The sequence below is a fragment of the Eutrigla gurnardus genome, assembly GCF_963514095.1.
Source record: "Eutrigla gurnardus genome assembly, chromosome: 23".
Taxonomy (NCBI): domain Eukaryota; kingdom Metazoa; phylum Chordata; class Actinopteri; order Perciformes; family Triglidae; genus Eutrigla; species Eutrigla gurnardus.
In genome coordinates, this window is record NC_139934.1 from 4571817 (window position 1) to 4588237 (window position 16421).

At 45.6% G+C, this 16421-nt stretch overlaps 1 protein-coding gene across 1 annotated transcript in view; it reads right to left on the bottom strand.

Annotated features, from left to right (window-relative positions):
• The window catches only part of arhgef40 (Rho guanine nucleotide exchange factor (GEF) 40), a 29168-nt gene extending 13788 nt beyond the window's left edge, over nt 1-15380 (bottom strand). The window contains exons 1-12 of the mRNA XM_084002502.1: nt 15240-15380; nt 8887-8976; nt 7948-8055; nt 5064-5349; nt 3806-4958; nt 3375-3607; nt 3101-3289; nt 2640-2754; nt 1980-2160; nt 1453-1569; nt 860-958; nt 638-789 (exon numbers count right to left, since the gene is read on the bottom strand). Of these exons, the coding sequence (XP_083858628.1) occupies nt 638-789; nt 860-958; nt 1453-1569; nt 1980-2160; nt 2640-2754; nt 3101-3289; nt 3375-3607; nt 3806-4958; nt 5064-5349; nt 7948-8055; nt 8887-8976; nt 15240-15242 (2726 nt within the window). The 5' untranslated portion in view covers nt 15243-15380. The remainder of the gene's footprint in view (nt 1-637; nt 790-859; nt 959-1452; nt 1570-1979; nt 2161-2639; nt 2755-3100; nt 3290-3374; nt 3608-3805; nt 4959-5063; nt 5350-7947; nt 8056-8886; nt 8977-15239) is intronic.
• Nucleotides 15381-16421: the final 1041 nt, after the last annotated feature.

Sequence of the window (16421 nt, forward strand, 5' to 3'; positions counted from 1 at the left end):
GGCCTCATTCTTTTCTACACTGAGCCAAAACTCATTACTAAGAAAAACCAGCTACACACACGGCCGTCTTCAGATCGTCTTTAAGCTGCAGTTTGATGTTAATTTCACATTCCTTTTCTTCTTTTTTTTCTGCTTTTTGCTGTTTTGGGATGGGCTGAAAACAAAACAACTTTGAGTATTTTTAACCCATAACTCATAACGAATCATAAAAAAAGACAATCAAACACAACAACTGGGAAGGCAAAGGACACGCCGATCCAGATCCTGCCCCCCCTCGGGACCAGAGCTGCTGGTGTGATGTGGTTTCTGTGAGTCTGAGTGCCCAATTAGGAGAGTTGTGTTTGTCAGGACTCTCTTTTTTATTTGTATTAAAAATAGTCTCAACAATAAGCCCATGTCTAATAGTATATGTATATGTAGCCTCATTAGCATCATAACAATCAGAAGCTTTATGCAGATGCCCACGTTGCTGCTGTGAGTCTTAATAAAGTCCACACACTGAATATTATTATACGATATCACGGAGATACATTCACTGACTGTGGTAATTGTCAGTGTTGGATTAACTAAATATTAAGTTACTTAACAAGCTGCAGAAGATACGACAACAAAAGCACCACATTTCTCATCCTGGCACCTGCAGTCCGGCGACTTCTGCGCCAGTCCGGTCGCGCTGTTGGTGAGCCCGGCCAGCCAAGCCCCGCCCCTTTGTTGTGGTTCGGTCAGGCGCTCGTCCACCAGGACGCTCGCCATGAGCTGCCTGTGTTTGTCGATGCTCAGAGGGACGGCCTGCGGGAGAACAACGTCATTCATATTTCTACAACTACACACACGGCGATATCTGGACGCGGGTCGGTACCTTGATGTTGTCCGGCATCGGCTCACTTTCCATCGACTGCAGTGCCTCTCCGAGGAGGGCGAGGGCGCTCTCGCAGCGCTCCGTCAGACTCTCCAGGCTCTGAAAGAGAGGAAATAAGGTCCATCAAACACAAACAGGAAGTAAAGCAGACACTGTTAACAGACATTCTTTGTTGTTTTGAAGTTCGTGAGAGAGGTCAGAGGTCATTAAGCAACCTCAACCAAAAAAGAGCCATTAAGATTCTTCTGTCCTCCTTTCCTTGATTTATCCTGAACACCCAGCCTCTCCTCTCACTTTTCCTCGTCATATTTTAAACACAAACCCAGAAGTCAAACCCAGATGACACAAATGGCAGATTTTCAGACTGTGTAGCGTCTCCAGCTGTGATAATGAAAGTATGCATGTAAGACTTTGTGATTCTGCAACAGGAATGACTAGAAATACAACAAAAAAGTCCATCAATGCAACGTAACGAAGTGAGTAAATCAGTCCGAGTGGATCCGTCATGGGAAAATAGAAAACAACACGATGGCGGGAAAGAAGAAATAAACGGGAGGAAATGAAGAGGAAATGCTTCTGCAGCAGATTCTCACCAGTCTGAAGGCCAGCCAGTCTGCGTGAGCGTGGCTGAAGTCTCCGTCCATCTCCTCGGGCAGCTGCTGCTTGTCAACATGCTGCTGAAGGACCCCGGTTCCTCGGACCACGTGGATCTGGACGGACCGGGAAAAAGAATAACAGCAACAGATGGTTAAAGAAAGCGAATGTTAACTAAATAACTTAAGGGGGAGAAGACACGAAGCTCACGCTGCTACCTTGAAGCGTTCTAAGAGCTTTGGTGTTCGCTAAGAGAAAGGAAAATTAAAGGATAGATCAATGCAACGAGCTGCAACGCCGGCGAAATGAAGGGTGATTTGCAAACTCCAGATGTGTGGAAATGAGGTTCATTAGGATTCAAGGAGAATGCAAAATGCAACATTTAGGATTTCAAATACGACGGCCAACGGGGTTTCATGTTTTTATAAGTCCGTCGTGGGCGTTCTACCTGCGTTTTAACACAAATAATAAAAAAAGACACGCAACAAACTGAGCCGAGGGGGAACGAACAACTGCATGCGGTCACCTCGGCTCCTTCGATGTTGTGAGAAAGGGGCTCCTGCTGCTCTTCCACCAAAACCAGAACGGATCCGAGACCGCCAGGAACCAAGACCTGGAACAATTTGAGGGCTGTGAGGCAGAGGGCCGAGGGTGGAGAGCGCCTGCCGTCCATTAACACCGTGAGACCTTTTTCTTTGGCTGCAGGCCTGATGAGGACGGATGGAGGGTGGGTTAGAAAAGAAGAGTTTTATTCTTGAATGGCACCTGGAAGGTAAACAGTTAGGCCAGTTAGTCGTCTCAGTATCATTTTCTTCCCAAACCTGCTGTGGAGCTTTTGTTCAGACTTGCCCTGAGCAACATATTTTGGCAGGCAAACTGGCAGCAAACTCACAGGTGTTCAGGTTTTGATTACGTTTTCTTTATGCTTTTCTGACCCCACCCCTTTTTTGTTGTTGGCAAAGTCAGCGAAAAGCAAGTCAAGTCAAACACCATTTGGCTCAGAAAACCAGCATTCATTTTTAAGATTGTATTTTCCTGGAGGGTATACAAGCAGAGGTTGACTCTGAGACGACAGGAAAACATTTGACAGTATTTAAGGGGATTTAATTAAAGGATTTAACAACTTAATTCTCTGGTGATAACTAGAAAGAAAATCAAAAGTCAACTGAACAGAAAGCAGCTTTACCGCGTGATCCTGTGGTAGCAGGCCAGGACCCGGGCTATCTCCTCCTCAGAGCAGTTCTCCTCCGAAGCATCTGTCTCCGTGACAACCAGAGCACGACCCAACCTGTCCACCGTACCTGAGGTCGGGTGCAAGCATCCAGTTAAGCACCGCGAGAGGAGAGCTAACATGCTACAATCTTCCTGCTACAGTGGTTCATGTGTTATTAGCTTTTCAGTGTCATCCACATCTATTTGGCATAATCGTGTTTAAACACCTCCCAAAATACTTTGGGGGGGTGCAAGCAGAAAGTGAAATGCTATGTAGCTAATGCTAATGTAGCAGTTTCAGTTGTACATCATGTATGTTAATGTTTTTTGAAGCAACACTAAAAGACGACGAAGTCACACATCTACCAGCCTAAGTTTGGAGCTAAATGCTAACTAGCGTAATGAAAAAAAATGCACATGTGACAAGTAACCTGCCTGTCAACTTTAGCTTCCCCGACTGGAGCAGCTCCGTGTCCAGTTCCCTCAGCAGGGGAGGCTCTTTGGACGTAACGCCGTTCAGTTGGTCGGGATTTGTCTCTCCTGACCCCGCCTCCTCGTTAGAGTGGTTAAGTAAGGATGTGCCTGATTGGCCGTTGCAGACGGGCAATGATTCTGCTTCGTTCTCTGTTGAAGGATAGAAAATATTCTTTGGGGTGTTTGTAGGGAGTTTAGCCTAATGCTCTGCATTAACATCAAATTCCCTTCAGACCTGCACTGCTTTTCCTCGTTGCCTCCTCATTAGTGGGCGGCGGCGCTCCATCAGGTTTGTCTGCCGGTTTCCTTTGCTCCGATTGGTTCTCCTCTGTGATTGGCGGCTTAGTCAAAGCGGAGCAGGTGGCGGGACTCGGTTGAGCAGCTTTACCTTGCTGTTTCGATCCCTTCTGGTGTGCACGGCCACCGGACCTAGCCCTCCCTTTGGCCCCCTTTCCCTTCCTTTTCCTCCTGAAGACAAAGCACAGGAAGGTACTAATGAGGTACAACAGAGTTAATAATGTGCATCACTCTAGAAATTGATTTTGTTTGGACACCTGCAGAATGGTTTAGATGGTGTCTTTTGTGCCATTGGTTTCAAGTTTGGACAACCTGCACGTAGAGTTTGCACCAATGTGATACCGAAACAAATCAGAAATAAATCTGTACCTCGGTGCTCTGAATCCTGCGGTTTTAACTTCCTTTCCTCTGGGACAAATTCTGTCCTCCATCTTCCTGTCGTCCCTTTCCTCCGTCACCTTCGCATCGGATGAACTCTGCATTTTAGATCCACCGTTAGTGATTTCTCCACTTTCTAGAACTGCGGCGAAGGGTCGCTCCGGTGCGTCTGACGTCGGGGTCGTAGTGTCACTGTCTCCGCTCAGTGGTTTATCCGTATCCTCAAAAACCGAGTCTGAATGAGACCCGTGATCCGAGTGGCCCTCTATAACATGTCCCACTTTGCGCTGCGTCAAGTCGAGCGTTTCATTTGCGGCCGAGCTGCTGCCGCTCTCCGAGTCTACACCCCTGTGGTTGTCTCTGCATGCTGGCGTGAGGCCGTTGCTGTCTCTCTCCTTGCCCACACCGGGCCTCCTCTCTTTGAACCTGCCGTCAAAATAAAGCCGGTGGCTTTCCAGCCCGTCTGAGTCTCTGCTTAGTTTATCTCCTTCATCAGAGTCATGGACAGAAGAGGAGTAAGACCGCCTACCTCTGCCAGGTTCAGGGGGTACTGGTGGAGGCCGAGGTGGCAAAATGTCCCCTTTTGAGGTAACCACGTCTCTTTTGGCAGCTCGAAAGCTTCCCGACCCTTCCAGTCGCCCGTATCCCCAAGCTCTCCCCTTCCGGAGTTTGATAGCTTTGCTTCTCCTGCACAGAGGCAAAGTCTTGGTCTTACAAATCCCGTGCATCTCCAAGTACCTCTGCCTTGTGTCAACCCCTCCATCGGGACCCAGTCTGGGCTCCAGTAGCTCCACATAGTCCCCGTCGAGCTGAGGGTGCCTTGTCGTGCGCCCGAGCCCATCCTCGCTGCGCCTTCGCCTGGGTAGCCTGAGCTCAGTGTCCAAGCTGTCTGGGGGTAAACCGTCGTCTTCCTCCTCATCCCAGGACCAGGAGTCTGGTTCTCCGGAGGATGAGCCACCCCAGCCCCCCAGGCTGCTGCCCCCCTCGCTGGGCAGCCGACCGGATGTGGTGCCCTCGTGGTTGGACATCAGGCCCAGCTCCTCAGACGGGTCGTGGATGAATTTGGGGTAGACAACCTCCTTCCACGGAAGTCGAACCACACCATCACATGTGCTGACCAGGCAGGTGTCAAGTCCTCCTCCAACTGTGCAAAGAGAGGGTAGAAACATTTATTAGAAATGCCAGTTTTATCCTGGTGACTTGGCTAATACCAAACGCCCCAACAAAAAGGTCCAAGGAGGTTCCTTACCTTCCCTCTTGTGGCCCCGTTCCTTGTTGACGCTGTGCAGCCACTCGGTGGTGAAGACCAGCGGGTGCTGCGACTCGGGTACCAGGATTTCCTGAACGGTGCGCCCCCCGGGGGCCAGACACTTCAGGGCCAGTCGTGGGCAGCGAGTGGAGAAGGGCACCACCTGCAGGTAGAAGTCGTTACTGCGCAGGATCCTCCAGTCCAGCGTGGAGAGCTGCACGACCACCTTCTCGCCCAAACACAGAGGCCAACCGGAGTGAAGGAACAAGCAGCCCAGGTACTGAGACTGTGATGACAAGGAGAAAGAAGTGAATGCATGAATAGAAAATTATACATTCTCTATACCTTTTTTAGATATAGTGCCCTTTTACAAATATCACCTTTAGAGTCCTATCTTGCTCCCACTCACACACGGGCAATGTTCGAGATGAATTTATAGAACCGACTCGGCACAATTTCGCCGGCTCAAACTGGCCGAAAGCCAGCGCCGCATACAAATGTCAGTCATGTGACTCACACAGTGTTTTCCAAAGTGCAAAAGTGCTTAGCTGGCATGACACAGTGAGAAGACTCTGGATGGCTGCAGCGAGTCAGAGCGTGAGTCAGACAGAAACAAAAATAAAAGGGGCAGATGACCACAACAGCCGAGCTACTGTGAAAACAGTCCACTGTTTCATCAGACTGAGAAATCCAAGCTGGATAAAGTACGCTACACAACACGGGTCTAAATATAGAAAAGCAAACTTATTTAGGTGAAGGAGAGACGTGGCTCTGAGAGGGATCTAGCAGCTGATCTGTTTAGATAAAAAAACAACTTATTCCCACCTTAATCAATCCTTTGTCAGGTCTATATCCTCTCTCTCGCAGGTATTAAGCGACATATGATCAAATTATATTCCTAACTCTCCTCCATATTCCCTTTTTCCTACCTCTCGTCCCTTATTCCTTCTTCTAACTTACTTTAACTTATTTCTTGCCTGTCCTGTTGCTGTGGCAACGTTTCAGGTCAAAGGTGGGTGTGAGCATTTAAAAAGCATGTGTGACTTTTCCTCTCTTAAAAAACAAAAAGAGTTTGTCTGTTTTGAGTCAGGCCACATTCTGTAACCCCTCCTCCTCCCTCAAAGTAACCCAGTGTTTGCTCCTTCTCCCGCACCTCCCCACCCGAAAAAACATTCCTCAATCAACTCTACTATAGTCCGCGACCTCCGGCATCTTCTCTTTTTTTTTTTTTTTTTTTTTTGCAGACGCCACATTGCTCGCGAGCGTGAATGAAAAGCCACGTTCCTTCTCTCCTTCCTTTCCCTTCACTCTCTCTTTCTCTCACAGCGGTAACACGCTCACATATGGAAGGAATTATTGTTATGACTCACAGTCTAACTCCCACCAGCGACAATGAAAACATACTGGGCTCACAATGCCCATGTGTGTGTGTGTGTGAGTGTGTGTGTGTGTGTGAGTCTAGGAAAACGCTAAAGGGAAATATGAGACGCTTCTCAGCCTCTGAGCTTGTGCTAAACAGTGTGTTTACCTGATGTGTTTTTGGAAAGTATAATACAAGGAATTCGTTGTTTCAGGCGTTGCATGTTTGCATACCGTATCCGATATCAAGCTTTTTCCAGGCATTTGCTTTTTTTTTTTTTTTTAGTCTGAAGATTGCAACCAGAACGTCTTTTCGCTCACGCTTGATTTCTCCACATTGCATAAATCTCCCGTCGATCCGCCAGAGCTTCCGAGGCAGGAAACCGACCTCCTTTTTGTCTGCGGGGTCACGGCGGGCTTGTAACTCTCGGATTTCACCAGAACCAGCTTTCGCTAATTTTTTACTGGCTGAAGTTTTAGAGCATCGACCCTCCTGAGCGCTGAGGAACTGCTGTGGGGTCACACGAATGTCAGATTTCAAAAAAGCCTTGAACTTTCCGTTGGTTGCAAGGCCGAAGACTTGACACTTAGATTCAAGGATCTGAGTTTGACACGGAGTCGACTGCTGCAGGTCTTGAATAATTTGAAACTTAATTTGACGCAAAATGATTCAAGGCGAGTTTTCACCTGCCCCAGAAAGTCCCAGAAATGATCCTAATAGGAATGGTATGGGACTTGCCTTGGATTGCCTTGGGGAGCTTTTAAAACAAGTGTATTAAACTTGACTGAAGAATACTTTAGAATGACTTGAGACTGGATTTGGATAAAAAAACCAGAACAGCTTTAAAGTTACTATGAGAAATGTCACTTTGTGGTGTTTTTTTGGTGGCGGTCCCTGTGGATGAAAGCGGTAGTGTTTCCCGAGCACCAGATTCCCTTCCTTTTACCGCTACAGGGTCTGATAGACTTGCCCCCACAGTCCTGGTTCTGGCCCTCCCATCCCTCCAGCGGGCCCGCGCATACGGCCTGGACCTTGGGCAGCGTGGCGTCGGTTTCGGCTCCCAGTGGGGACTTGCGAAGCCAGATCTGGGTTGCTGGTGAAACTGCACGGTTTGATTTTGTACAGAATCCGACCCGGTGCACCAAGAATACCTTTATAGAAAAAGCCGATCTTCTCGTTGACGTTCTTGTTTACTTATCGGTCACGTAGAGGCATCGGTATTACATTCAGACTGTTTCATAACCACTTACAAGTTGCTTGTAGGCACTATAAAAGCACTTGTGATCTGACTTTGAATTGCCACAAAATACCAGCGAGGCCTCGTAATGACTCAACCGAGTCGAGACTTGACTCGACTCGTTTGCCCTCAAGACTTAAAAAAAAAAGCAGATCTGCTAACACACATAAAGAAGCAGAACAAAGCTAACAGATGACAGATTTCTCACTCTAAACTTTTTCTTTTTTTTTGCATTTGACAGCTGATTCTGTTTCTAATTATATGTGTGTTCTGGATGTGGGACTCACGCAGGCGTGCTGCTGCAGTTTGTGCAGGAGGTGCTTGGCGGGAACGAAGTAATCCAGGAGGTAGCGGAGACTGTCGTGTTGATAGGTCGACTCCAGGACCGAGAAGACCTGGACGGGAATGTTTGAAGGGAGAAAAGAACATTTGTGAAATGCAAGTCTGGTGGGAAACGTTTCATGCTACATGTTTTTTGTGTGTCAAAAGGATTTTGAAAAGAGGAATTTCCTCCAAACCAGACAGGATGTAATCAGAAATACCGCTGTGCTTTTTTAGCCACGTTGTTTCATCAAGTCACCAAAGCAGCTACTTTCATAGTAAGAAAGACATTTGTTTGGAATCAAACATGGCAACTTGGAACAAACCAACAAATGTGACTTCGGTGATTAAAAACAGCACGAGCCACCGTTTTGGTCTAAAAACAGCCGGAAATCTTTTTATTTTTATTTTCAATGTGTTTGAATTGTTCCCAATGAGGAAAGTCCTACTGACGCTGGCTGATCCTTGACTTGTTTTTTTATTTATCTATTATTTTCTTCTATTCGTCTCTATTATGGGAGGCGACCTCCCATAATAGAGACGACAACGACTTCCCATAATGCACCTGTCATAGATAGCACCAGTTTTGCCAGTTAAATCAGTTAAGCGGAATGAGTGTGCAGCTGTTTTGGTGAAACAAGTCATGTGAAGCTGCTGATTGGAGGAAACGGGTTCGGCTCTAATTGACCAGCTGGATCGTTGGTGTTTTGTTTTCTATCTCGGGGAAACATCGGCACTCCGACGTCGCCTTATCACCTAATTGAATCTGCATTATTTATGCTGTGCGTGTGTGTGTTTGTGTGTGTGTGTGTGTGTGTGTTTGTGTGTGCGTGTGTGTGTTTGTGTGTGTGTGTGTGTGTGTGTGTGTGTGTGTGTGTGTGTGTGTGTGTGTGTGTGTGATGTACCTGGGAGAGGAGGGGCGGTGCCGTGCTCTCAAAGGGAGGATAAAGGGACGAGAGCGCCCCCTGCACGCAGTCCTCCATTGCCTCGGAACCCTGAGAGAGAGAGAGAGAGAGACGTGGTTAGAAAGGGTTAATCCATAACCGGATGCTGAATCAACTCTAAATGTCTGTGTTTGTGTTTAACAGCCGGCGTGTCTCGCTTTTTGCTGACACACACACACACACACACACACACACACACACACACACACACACACACACACACACACACACACACACAGACAAATATACACACTTTCGACTTTCGACTTCCTGTTGTACGGCCTGGGGAGCGTCACACATTTCCTCCGAGGGCCGAGTAAATGTAAGGAGCCTCCAGAACAAAAGAGTCCAACACACACACACACACACACATGCATGCACACAAACACACACACACAAACACACATGCATGCATGCACACACACACAACATTACAACACTGGTCCTGTGAGGTGGAGGGTGACAGAGCAAAGCATGCAACACATACAGTGTTTATTTTTTCTACTGTTGGCATGGCAACCTGCAACTTTTTCTCTCTCTCTCTCTCTTTTCCAGCTCCTCTCTCTCCCTCCCTTCGCATTTCCTCTCAAAAAACTCCCATCTGCTTCTCTTCCTCAATTTGGTCCCTGCTCCCTCTTTTTCTTTTTTTCCACCCAACTTTCTTTGTTTCACCTCCGTCTGACTCTCCGAATGTCATCTGACAACAATTACGTCGGGATTCTCTTCAACAGACGGCATATTGTCTCGAATGCGGCAGCGAGCGAGGGGGACGGATGGAAAGCCGTGGGAGAAAAAACCCCAGAGTGGGAGAACAGAGTAGACGGAAAAAGAGAAGAGAGAAGGGGAGCCAGGAGGGAATGAGCTGGTTTTATGATGGAAGAAGGTTAAACCGTACTGAACATAATTTTGGGGGGTTGTTTTTGTATACACAGAGGGTTTGGGGTTAGCCGCAGAGGAGGACAGAATGAGTATTGCAAACAAGAAAGCACTGTTTCCAATTAATGCAACGAAAAAATTGCCCATCGGATATTCAAGGTTGAAACAAACACCGGAGAAATTCTGTTATGATCCGAGTCATGAAAAGAGAGATGGAAATATACAAAGTTTCTCGTGTAACTGGTTGGAGACCAGCGTTCGTTGAGGTCGTTCACGGTCGCAGAAGATGTTCCGTTAGGTTTCTTCTCCACTCTCTTTTCAACCGGGGTCTCGAACCCACAAAGCTTTATGTTTCCATAGTAACAGAGAATTTCTGTACGGCTCCTTGGAGGGAAAAACAAACGAAACATGAGGCAAAAACGTCCATAAATGTTGCTGGATGCAGCTCAGTTTTCCAGCTGGAAGGTCATGTTAGTCCTCTGGAGGGCCGCGCTTAAAAAGCTCTCATTAAAGGGATGATTCTTGTTTTTTTTGTGTGTTCGTTAACAGTGATTACGAATTTTGTCTTTTTTATATTGAGCTCTAAAATCACAAATCTTTTTATTGGTTTTCCAGCAGAAAATCGTATATTAATGAGCTAACAATTAGCAACAGTTTACTGACCCGTACCAAAAATGGACATATTCTACAACTTGTGGAAAAACAAGAATAATTGATGAGAGACGAGGTATTATATAAAAAAATATCTTTTTTGTTGCATTCCTATTCTGACGGCACAACGAGACATGTTTTGTTTCCAAAAGATTCCCGCTCTTTTTCCCACCACCGTGACGTCGGTTAAAGTTATCTTACAACGAGTGAGAATTTTCCAATTTCCCAGAAATAAATTAAAAACAGGCAGGAAAAAAAAACTCAGTTATTCTTTTTATATACACATATATATACATATACATGTGTACAGGAGGAAGACGTCTCCATGGTAACGAACAGTGTGTTGAAGGTGTAGCGGTTGTAAAAAAGGGGTTTAAACGGCCTCCTGGCTCACTGACGGAACATATTGAGTCTAGTAAAGGCACAGCAGGGGGGGTCGGGGGATTGCATGGCAAAGCCAGCGGGAACTTCCTCTCAGACTAAAGCCCCTTAAAAAAAAGCATCCAACAACATGTTAATTCGACAAACGCCGTTAAAGAAATGAAATTAAAGAAATGACAGTAGACACTCAAACGTCTCTTTGCAAACGTGGGGCCCCGACTGGCTCAGCTGGAGTCCCTCAGGGTCCGATACGCGGCGGCTCAATGCACCATTCATTACTTTTAAGTGTCGGTACAAATAGGCAAACTCCTGTTTTGGGGAGCAACCTAGAAAAAAAACACTTTTAGTCATTTTAGCGTCACGTTATTCGACAGTTTTGCTCGTTTTGAGACACAGATGGCAATCTAGTTTGCTAAAAAAACAATATTTGGTTTGGATGTGATGTAAGCGCCACCAGCTTTTTGTGTTTACAACAGGATACGCCTGAAAACACTGGAAACACTCGCTCAAATACACGAGGAACCATGTCGAACAGAGGGAGGAATGCTGCTTCTCACCAAACCGCATGGTAGAATGTTCTTATTTTTAACACAGCTGTGTTTTTAAAAGGTCACGTTTCTTCATCTAACCTGAAGCTTCCAGGATCCGTGCCTCTAATGCAATCACAGACTCCTATATATACGTGGACATGAACCAAAGCAGCCCCCTGATGACATTTGTAAATTAGATTCCCCCCGCGCCGACTTGGCTCCTTTAAGGGAACATATATAACTCTATAATGTTATATAATAACGCTAATTCACTCGGGTGTCTTACTATCTGTGATATGACGTTCTGTAATGGAGGATTTTGTTTTTCCTCGTGGAGAACAAGCTGCATGCACATCATCACCACATGAAACAACAACAGTTTAACGAGAAACATGACGCGTTCATGCGGATGTTTGTGATTAGATGAGAGAATAAAGGGGGTTTTTTTGCACACGGGGAAGAAAATCATTTTTTTCAGGTCTCTTTTCTAAGCTCATGACAAGTTTTTTTTTGGAGATGCATTTTTAATGATATTTATAGAAGTATTTAAATTTAAGGAACTTCCACACAAAGATCATGTGAGCAGTCTCCATGACAACCAAAACAAACTCCATCCACTGGGGAACATGCGGTTAAAACCTCTGTGGGGGAAAAAAGCAAGAAAGTGGAACTTGCCTTTAATTTACTGTATATATGATTATTACAACTAAGCCAAAATCTCAAAAGGCTCAGATTGCACAAAAGTAGTGCGGTGATGTCGGATTTTGCCGGGATTGGGATTTATGCAAATGTATGCATTTTTTTTTCAAAAAGTAAACAATATCACTATGCCTAAAATCAGATTTTTAAAAATGACAATACATCACCTTGCATTCAGTATTACTATGTTCCCAGGCTCGTCTATGGCTCATAATGGGAACATTTTCCCAACTCGTCATTGCCTATTAATTAACTAATCAGGCTCACCACAAGTCCTGTCTTCATTAAAAAAAAATAACAACACCGGAGGGGGAAGAATGCGAGGGAGTGAATATGCGTAATGGTAGTCTGATTTTTGGATCATAGCGTGTGAACCGTCCTTCAGATTGAAATAAGGAGACATTGAGAGAAGCAGACAGCCTTGTAGAGAGCGAGGGATCAGACAGAGAAAGGAAAAGAAACGAGGGGGAGGGAGGAGGGGGAGGCTGACCGGTGGGAGAGATCGATGGGAAACGAGAGCAGCGGCGACCATGATGGAAACCAGATGTGGACGCCATACAGTGACGGCGAGGACGGAGGAAGGGCAGACGAGGAGGACGGACATGATTGGGAAAGAAAAGAGGAGGCAGACAGAGGAGGAAGAGGCCTAAAGTGATTTCCTCTGTGTAATCCAAGCCGACCTAGAGGAGGTCAGACGGCTTCCCTACAGATTCATAGACTACTTCATTTTTTTACTTGACTTATTTTTAATCATCGTCCGTCTCGAATTAGCTGCTTCTGTCACATTTCCTGGCGTTACGTTCCCGGAGACCAGCCAGCTAATGCGTTGCTAGGCTACGCAGAATGTTAGCTCGCTAGCATAGCTATCGCGTAAAGTCAAGATGTAGCAAGGAAAACATAAAAGGATAACTGTAGTCTAGGAAAGCTTGAATATGTTTACAACCTGTATGATTAGTGTTGTTTTTTGCCCTGAGAATTTTCTTTACGACAGCTTTTGTCGGAACATGCTAGCATACTTGTTTACGGGCGCTGACACGTACAAACGTTAGCATTCATTTTGGACCGCCGACTACAAAGGATAAATATCTCTAAAGCAGATAAATGTTTCTTTTTTTTTCTCCACCAGCTAGTCGCTAACTTTGGTAGCGTAGCGTTGGTTTTAGCGACTAAAAACAACGCACACTACAAGTGACAAAAGCAACAAAGTGGCCGGCTACATTGCCCTATTGAAATGTTGCTCAAGTACTTGTTGATGTATGATGTAAAATAACACATTGAAATCACTTTTAATTTAATCTGAACCTAACTGAAACGCAGCATTAAAGACGGTAAAATGTTTGTCACTCCTATCGGCATTTGATTCTTTGTTAATATGGAAATATGTAGCAGTCTTCTGTACTTTCTATAGTTTCCCTTTTTCCCCACTTTGTTTCAGCTGAACGTCTCAACCCTGCTGAGTTGATTGGATCAATCAGATCACCTGTGAGGTGAGGAGGCTCCTAATTAGGAACTGAGAGCAGCTTGGGGCGTTTCCCTCTCGGCCAATCAACTCTTAGTTTGGGGTTTAAGAGACCTGGAACTGGAGATCTCAGATTCTTACTTTAATGCACTCACTGCTGCAGATACACAAACTCTGGCTCAAGGCCCCTTTTTTTTTTGCTGTTTTAACTCTGATTTCACTTGCAAAGTGTGTTCAAAGTAAATATTTGAATGTGTTTGGGAACCGGTTCCTCCGCTTCTTCCCGATCGGGTTCAAAATGTGGGGAATCGGAAACCTGCAGGGCCGAATGAGAACCCTTAAAACGGCTCGGATGCCCAATAAAAGATGCCAGGGAGACTTTGTCCTGCGGGCGACGCCGCTCGTGCCGGCGAGTCTTGACAATCGCAGGAAACTCGGCGAAGCGGAGATTCCTGCGATTGACAACGCCGCAATCCGACCCCCGTCTGGATTGTTCTGCCAGCCGTTATCTCCTCCCGCCTGTGCGACCCAGGCGGGTTAAAACAAACAGCCGCTCGCAAAGACTTTCACTGGGGCTGTCGCATCAGAGCTTCAGAATCGGGGGGATGGAAACACCCTCCGCCACATGGTCGTGGCAAAGGTCGCAGTGTGTGTGTCACACTGCATGATGCATATTAACACTTATGTGTATGTGTTGGCGGCCATCTTGGCCCCTGAGCCGGCATGAAAGTGGTTTCCTTTATGTGTCATAAGGTGTTTTTGAGCCTGGTGTTCTGGGACACATTCCATTTCTCTACTTTATATATTTATATATATATATTATTGTGTTTACATCTGTTCCTGTTTTCCACCGTGAACTTTCCCAACTGGTGGAAGATGAAACTGTGCAGCACATGTTCTTCCCCCCCTGAAGTCCATGCCATCCCTTGTTCCCCCTTTTCTTTCTCTTTTTTTTTTCGCTCTCCCCCTTTTCTCTCAGGTCCAATGTGGAAAATGTGGCATCACCGAAACCACTGTAGCTGCCGTCCAAGCCTCCTAAAATAAAAAGAAACCCTACCCTCGCTCTCTTTTATTCCGCTCTTTCTCGCTCCAACTCTTTTTTTTTTCCTGATCTCCCTGATGCCAAACTGCTCCACCCTGCAACGACTCACAGAAGCGGGAATAAGATCCCCTAAAAAAATCCTCCTGGATGCACAACTCATCCCTCTGCCTCCCTGAATGTCACCCATCAGACCACCACAGGGGTGAGGATGGTAAACAAACTCCCTGGAGACACAACAGAGAGCCCTTGATCCCCCCCCCCCATCACACCGACGTCACACTACTTATAAAACACGTCATTTGTAATTTGCACGCCATTTGGGGAACTTTGGGAGTTATAAAAGCTGAAAATCACTGCTTGTTCTCATGAGTGATTCAAGTAGAAAAATGCTGATTTGAAGCACATTTTCGAGAAATTAGTACTAGATGGATGATTTATTATTATAATAATTATTATATTATTTCCGTGATGGAAAAAAAATCCACGTTGCCATGTATAAAATAAAATAAAAAAATAAAAAAACACTAATATCAGCATTTTATGGGGTTTAAGATGAAGTTGAGTCCCTGAAGGAGTTTTGTAAATCTTTTCTCGATGACTTCATACATCATGCAGACCGAGCGGAGCTCTCTAGAACATAATCAACATAATAATAAAAAAGAGGGGGGTCTCTTACCATGACTTCAGTCGGGAGTTCCTACATAGTCCTCGGCTGCTTCCCTACATTTGCTTCCTCTCCGCATTCTCCGCACTTTCCTCCTCCTCGTTATCAAACCTCCATTCGCGACTCCAACAGTCCTCCTCTCTTCCTCTCACTCTCCGCTATGTTTACCAGCCTGGGAATGTCCAAGTTTTTTTCTCCCCCCCTCCTCCTCCTCCTCCTCCTCCTCCCCTCCCCGTCTGCCCCGGCAGTCCCACGCACACTCCCCCCTCCCTCCCCTAACAAGAGCACTACAGTCCCTCTCTGCACTCAAACTTTCCATCTATCCCCCCAGAGTCACTTAAATGAATAGACAATGAAAAGCCCCACCCAGGCAGGACTGCAACCAAAAAACCCCTCAGATGTTGTTTTTTTATTGTTCAAGTTTTTTTTTTATTCCCACTGCGAGATAATTAAGTCGCTTTGTAATTTAGTAGTTTAATTTGATGAAAAAAAAATGGTTGATTCCACTGAAAAGATAGCAGATACAATGAGACACTTTCTGCAGTTTTCATGCATTATGTGGAAAAAAATGTCCCATAATTGCACGACAAATTGCATTTACGGGTGCATTTTTACTCCAGCACTGCAGGGACGGTTGTAAAGAACATTCCTTTCCTGTGTCGCTGAAATGGCCCCTTTTGCTACCAATCTGACACTGAAGAAGGGTTAAAGGGCAACTCCAGCTATATAGTGCTGCACTTCCACGATGTTTTTTTTTTTAAATGGTCAAAATAATGCAGCAGATGACCAGATATCGTGACGTTTAGGCCTCCAATCATCAATCTGCATCGATTCGGCTTCTTCACAATTAAAAAGGAAAATTGAAACTAGTACTTGAGACCATAAACTCATGTTTAATGAGTAAATCTGACTTCTTTTTTTGGGGGAAACCGGAGGAGTCGCCCCCTGATGGCCAGCAGAGAGAATGCAAGTTTAAGGCAGTTCTGCATTGGCTTCACTTTTCAGAACTGGAGGTCGCCACCCGTCCCTATTGTGCTGTATGTTTGAAAAGTACCAAATGTAAGAAGCATAACATGAAATGTAAATACTCGAAACAATACAAGTACATCAAGATTGTACTCGGCTACTTGAGCAAATACTTTATAAATGCCTGTGTCTGTGTTTTTCTACCGTGTAATCACTCACTAGGCGTTA